Raw genomic sequence first — 7,408 nt, 5'->3', positions numbered from 1 at the left:
GCATTGTGTGGCCCAGTTCACACTGCAGGTTCTGACTTGTAGACTACACAGGCATTGTGTGGCCCAGTTCACACTGCAGGTTCTGAGTTGTAGACTACACAGGCATTGTGTGGCCCAGTTCACACTGCAGGTTCTGACTTGTAGACTACACAGGCATTGTGTGGCCCAGTTCACACTGCAGGTTCTGACTTGTAGACTACACAGGCATTGTGTGGCCCAGTTCACACTGCAGGTTCTGACTTGTAGCACAGGCATTGTGTGGCCCAGTTCACACTCCAGGTTCTGACTTGTAGACTACACAGGCATTGTGTGGCCCAGTTCACACTGCAGGTTCTGACTTGTAGACTACACAGGCATTGTGTGGCCCAGTTCACACTGCAGGTTCTGACTTGGAGACTACACAGGCATTGTGTGGCCCAGTTCACACTGCAGGTTCTGACTTGTAGACTACACAGGCATTGTGTGGCCCAGTTCACACTGCAGGTTCTGACTTGTAGACTAGATATTGTTTCATTTGATGGCTCTTGTTTTTGCTGTGGGTCTGGCTGCAGAACTGTCTCTGTGTGTCCATCCTCTCCTTTGGGATCCGGCCTTTTTGTCTCGCTCTCTATCGGAGTTTGTTATTTTTCTCAGCATATCTGAAACAGAAAATTTGACAGAATAAGGGCTTATAGGTAGTGCAGTGGTAGATTCCCTGACCACCAACAGAAGGGTCGCAGGTTCGAGCCCCTGCGGTACCTCCTTGGTCGGGCCTCCATACCAGCACAATTGGCCGTGTCTGTGGGTGGGAAGCCGGATCAATGGTATGAGTCCTGGTCGGTGCACTAGTGCCTTCCCCTGGTCGGTCAAGGTGCCCGCCTCGGGGGGAGGGGAACTGGGGGGAATAGCGTGATCTTCCCTTGCGCTACATCCTGTAAGTGTAATGGTCTTTGAATTGGGCCTGGTCTTATGCAGTCTAGATGGGGAAAACAGTGAAGTTGACCCTTTTCCCAAAGTTTTCACAAATAGGATAACGGTTTTGAGGTCAATACGAATAACATGCCACAGTAAAAACAATTAAAGTAGTTTAGATGAGTTTAGATGAGTAAAAACCTAAAAACCTTTTGTTGGAAATTTCTGTATATATATATACATGGCATGTCATTCATGTCATTCTTCTACATTCTCTAATGAATTAACTCCTTATAAATTAAACAATGATGAAGTTTTACAATTCTTCAATTTGTTGGGGACCCCCTGGAACCCCCTCAAGCACCCCTGGTGGTCCCCGTGGTGGTCCCCGTACCGCACATTGAGAACCACTGATATAGATGATCCAGTGTGTCCAAAAAAAAAATCCACATAAATCTTTTCAGTTGCAGATATTCATCTGACCAGCAGGAGGCCACAGAGAGCCGTTTCAAGCTCCCCGGTCAGTCCAGTACAGTGTGGTGTCAGTAATCCAGTGACAGTGAGTAATCCATTACCTGTGAACTCAGGGTGGCTCTGGCTGACGTTATTTAGGAGGGACACATACTTCTGGCCTTCATTATGATCTCCTCCTGATTAGAGAAAGAAAAGGCATGAACTACACTGTGTGATGAAACAGGTTCTACACTCACAACCAGACATCACTTCATATGAACTACACTGTGTGATGAAACAGGTTCTAGACTCACAACCAGACATCACTTCATATGAACTACACTGTGTGATGAAACAGGTTCTACACTCACAACCAGACATCACTTCATATAAACTACACTGTGTGATGAAACAGGTTCTAGACTCACAACCAGACATCACTTCATATGAACTACACTGTGTAATGAAACAGGTTCTAGACTCACAACCAGACATCACTTCATATGAACTACACTGTGTGATGAAACAGGTTCTACACTCACAACCAGACATCACTTCATATAAACTACACTGTGTGATGAAACAGGTTCTAGACTCACAACCAGACATCACTTCATATGAACTACACTGTGTAATGAAACAGGTTCTAGACTCACAACCAGACATCACTTCATATGAACTACACTGTGTGATGAAACAGGTTCTACACTCACAACCAGACATCACTTCATATAAACTACACTGTGTGATGAAACAGGTTCTAGACTCACAACCAGACATCACTTCATATGAACTACACTGTGTGATGAAACAGGTTCTACACTCACAACCAGACATCACTTCATATGAACTACACTGTGTGATGAAACAGGTTCTAGACTCACAACCAGACATCACTTCATATAAACTACACTGTGTGATGAAACAGGTTCTAGACTCACAACCAGACATCACTTCATATGAACTACACTGTGTGATGAAACAGGTTCTAGACTCACAACCAGACATCACTTCATATGAACTACACTGTGTGATGAAACAGGTTCTACACTCACAACCAGACATCACTTCATATGAACTACACTGTGTGATGAAACAGGTTCTACACTCACAACCAGACATCACTTCATATGAACTACACTGTGTGATGAAACAGGTTCTACACTCACAACCAGACATCACTTCATATGAACTACACTGTGTAATGAAACAGGTTCTACACTCACAACCAGACATCACTTCATATGAACTACACTGTGTGATGAAACAGGTTCTACACTCACAACCAGACATCACTTCATATGAACTACACTGTGTGATGAAACAGGTTCTACACTCACAACCAGACATCACTTCATATGAACTACACTGTGTAATGAAACAGGTTCTACACTCACAACCAGACATCACTTCATATGAACTACACTGTGTGATGAAACAGGTTCTAGACTCACAACCAGACATCACTTCATATGAACTACACTGTGTGATGAAACAGGTTCTACACTCACAACCAGACATCACTTCATATGAACTACACTGTGTGATGAAACAGGTTCTAGACTCACAACCAGACATCACTTCATATGAACTACACTGTGTGATGAAACAGGTTCTAGACTCACAACCAGACATCACTTCATATGAACTACACTGTGTGATGAAACAGGTTCTACACTCATAACCAGACATCACTTCATATGAACTACACTGTGTGATGAAACAGGTTCTAGACTCACAACCAGACATCACTTCATATGAACTACACTGTGTGATGAAACAGGTTCTAGACTCACAACCAGACATCACTTCATATGAACTACACTGTGTGATGAAACAGGTTCTACACTCACAACCAGACATCACTTCATATGAACTACACTGTGTGATGAAACAGGTTCTAGACTCACAACCAGACATCACTTCATATGAACTACACTGTGTGATGAAACAGGTTCTAGACTCACAACCAGACATCACTTCATATGAACTACACTGTGTGATGAAACAGGTTCTACACTCACAACCAGACATCACTTCATATGAACTACACTGTGTGATGAAACAGGTTCTACACTCACAACCAGACATCACTTCATATGAACTACACTGTGTGATGAAACAGGTTCTACACTCACAACCAGACATCACTTCATATGAACTACACTGTGTGATGAAACAGGTTCTACACTCACAACCAGACATCACTTCATATGAACTACACTGTGTGATGAAACAGGTTCTACACTCACAACCAGACATCACTTCATATGAACTACACTGTGTGATGAAACAGGTTCTACACTCACAACCAGACATCACTTCATATGAACTACACTGTGTGATGAAACAGGTTCCACACTCACAACCAGACATCACTTCGTATGAACTACACTGTGTGATGAAACAGGTTCCACACTCACAACCAGACATCACTTCATATGAACTACACTGTGTGATGAAACAGGTTCTAGACTCGAGACCAGACATCACTTCATATGAACTACACTGTGTGATGAAACAGGTTCTACACTCACAACCAGACATCACTTCATATGAACTACACTGTGTGATGAAACAGGTTCCACACTCACAACCAGACATCACTTCATATGAACTACACTGTGTGATGAAACAGGTTCTACACTCACAACCAGACATCACTTCATATGAACTACACTGTGTGATGAAACAGGTTCTAGACTCACAACCAGACATCACTTCATATGAACTACACTGTGTAATGAAACAGGTTCTAGACTCACAACCAGACATCACTTCATATGAACTACACTGTGTGATGAAACAGGTTCTACACTCACAACCAGACATCACTTCATATGAACTACACTGTGTGATGAAACAGGTTCCACACTCACAACCAGACATCACTTCATATGAACTACACTGTGTGATGAAACAGGTTCTAGACTCACAACCAGACATCACTTCATATGAACTACACTGTGTGATGAAACAGGTTCCACACTCACAACCAGACATCACTTCATATGAACTACACTGTGTGATGAAACAGGTTCCACACTCACAACCAGACATCACTTCATATGAACTACACTGTGTGATGAAACAGGTTCTAGACTCACAACCAGACATCACTTCATATGAACTACACTGTGTGATGAAACAGGTTCCACACTCACAACCAGACATCACTTCATATGAACTACACTGTGTGATGAAACAGGTTCTACACTCACAACCAGACATCACTTCATATGAACTACACTGTGTGATGAAACAGGTTCTACACTCACAACCAGACATCACTTCATATGAACTACACTGTGTGATGAAACAGGTTCTACACTCACAACCAGACATCACTTCATATGAACTACACTGTGTGATGAAACAGGTTCTACACTCACAACCAGACATCACTTCATATGAACTACACTGTGTGATGAAACAGGTTCTACACTCACAACCAGACATCACTTCATATGAACTACACTGTGTGATGAAACAGGTTCTACACTCACAACCAGACATCACTTCATATGAACTACACTGTGTGATGAAACAGGTTCTAGACTCACAACCAGACATCACTTCATATGAACTACACTGTGTGATGAAACAGGTTCTAGACTCACAACCAGACATCACTTCATATGAACTACACTGTGTGATGAAACAGGTTCTACACTCACAACCAGACATCACTTCATATGAACTACACTGTGTGATGAAACAGGTTCTACACTCACAACCAGACATCACTTCATATGAACTACACTGTGTGATGAAACAGGTTCTACACTCACAACCAGACATCACTTCATATGAACTACACTGTGTGATGAAACAGGTTCTAGACTCACAACCAGACATCACTTCATATGAACTACACTGTGTGATGAAACAGGTTCTAGACTCACAACCAGACATCACTTCATATGAACTACACTGTGTGATGAAACAGGTTCTAGACTCACAACCAGACATCACTTCATATGAACTACACTGTGTGATGAAACAGGTTCTACACTCACAACCAGACATCACTTCATATGAACTACACTGTGTAATGAAACAGGTTCTACACTCACAACCAGACATCACTTCATATGAACTACACTGTGTGATGAAACAGGTTCTAGACTCACAACCAGACATCACTTCATATGAACTACACTGTGTGATGAAACAGGTTCTAGACTCACAACCAGACATCACTTCATATGAACTACACTGTGTGATGAAACAGGTTCTACACTCACAACCAGACATCACTTCATATGAACTACACTGTGTAATGAAACAGGTTCTACACTCACAACCAGACATCACTTCATATGAACTACACTGTGTGATGAAACAGGTTCCACACTCACAACCAGACATCACTTCATATGAACTACACTGTGTGATGAAACAGGTTCCACAATCACAACCAGACATCACTTCATATGAACTACACTGTGTGATGAAACAGGTTCTAGACTCACAACCAGACATCACTTCATATGAACTACACTGTGTGATGAAACAGGTTCTAGACTCACAACCAGACATCACTTCATATGAACTACACTGTGTGATGAAACAGGTTCTACACTCACAACCAGACATCACTTCATATGAACTACACTGTGTGATGAAACAGGTTCCACACTCACAACCAGACATCACTTCATATGAACTACACTGTGTGATGAAACAGGTTCTACACTCACAACCAGACATCACTTCATATGAACTACACTGTGTGATGAAACAGGTTCTACACTCACAACCAGACATCACTTCATATGAACTACACTGTGTGATGAAACAGGTTCTAGACTCACAACCAGACATCACTTCATATGAACTACACTGTGTGATGAAACAGGTTCTACACTCACAACCAGACATCACTTCATATGAACTACACTGTGTGATGAAACAGGTTCCACAATCACAACCAGACATCACTTCATATGAATGAATGGATGAATGAATGAATGAGTCGACGAGTCCCCATTGTTCAAGTCCGAGTCACCAAAGAAAATGCATGCGTGTGTGTGTGTGTGTGTGTGTGTGTGTGTGTGTGTGTGTGTGTGCGTGCGTGCGTGCGTGCGTGAGTGTGCATGTGTGTGTGTGCACAGTAGAGTGACTCACGGCAGACTCGTAGCACAACGTAATGTTGCCTCTCTGCCAGCACACTGCTGGCCAGATCCACACTGTGCTGCTTCTCCTCCAGCTTCACCACTGTGCCGCTGCTGCTGTCCATCAGGTCCACACAGTCTGCACCAGACATGCCCACCAGGCCACAAGCACATCTTTAGACAAGTTCCCTATGCATCACTTTTCTGCTCTAAACCAAATCCGGGTTAAAGCAATGGTGTAACAATCAGTACATGTCGTGACATAGATTTGTCACTTGTCAGATATATCAAAAGCTTCAAGTCATTTACATCATTCAATGGATATTAATGTAATTTTAATTTGCTTGTCGTCATATTGTTTGAAATGATCACAGTATGGGAGTTATAATAAAGTCAAAGTATATATTTAGAACTGTGGAGGAATTCTTTTCACTTTTCACTTCTACAGGAAGGTCAGACAGGCTTGATTCAGGGTTTTACTTTTTGCAGTAACTAGTAATCTAGTTACTTTTTCAAATGTATTAACTCAATTACAGTTACTGAAATAGTAACTGGGCTAGTTACTAGTTACTTTAGGACATGGAAATAATGGACAACTTTACTTTTTGAGAGAACTAGTAACTGTAACTAATTACCCATTTTCAGTAACTTGCAGGCCCGGTTCTACGGGGGTGCAAAAGCATGCATTGCACCCTTATTTTAATTGTCTGCATGCTCAGTTGAAAAGTTAAAAAAAAAAAAAAAAAAAAAAAAAAATGCTACAGCTGCACACTTACTGTTTAAACTTGAATTATAGTTGTTGTTTTTCTTTGTTCTTTGATGTGATTTTATGGCTTTTTGGCACCTATATGTAACCTTTTAAGGTTGAGATAATTGTATTATCATTATATGGTCCAAATATTTCAGTAAAGCACTTGAAACACTTGAAATATTCTTGTTGGGTGGTA

At 41.6% G+C, this 7,408-nt stretch overlaps 1 protein-coding gene across 1 annotated transcript in view; it reads right to left on the bottom strand.

Annotated features, from left to right (window-relative positions):
* Nucleotides 1-370: 370 nt before the first annotated feature.
* LOC310784438 (uncharacterized protein C22orf15-like) overlaps nucleotides 371-7,408 on the bottom strand; it is a gene marked incomplete at its 3' end in the record, with an annotated part of 8,721 nt that continues 1,683 nt past the window's right edge. Inside the window, exons 3-5 of the mRNA XM_083645436.1 lie at nucleotides 6,475-6,600; nucleotides 1,467-1,541; nucleotides 371-396 (exon numbers count right to left, since the gene is read on the bottom strand). Coding sequence (XP_083501562.1) covers nucleotides 371-396; nucleotides 1,467-1,541; nucleotides 6,475-6,600 — 227 coding nt within the window. The remainder of the gene's footprint in view (nucleotides 397-1,466; nucleotides 1,542-6,474; nucleotides 6,601-7,408) is intronic.

This window comes from Poromitra crassiceps (assembly GCF_964638095.1).
Source record: "Poromitra crassiceps genome assembly, chromosome: 10".
Taxonomy (NCBI): Eukaryota; Metazoa; Chordata; class Actinopteri; order Beryciformes; family Melamphaidae; genus Poromitra; species Poromitra crassiceps.
The sequence above is the reverse complement of the archived record's forward strand: the minus strand, read 5'-3'. Positions and strand labels throughout refer to the sequence as shown.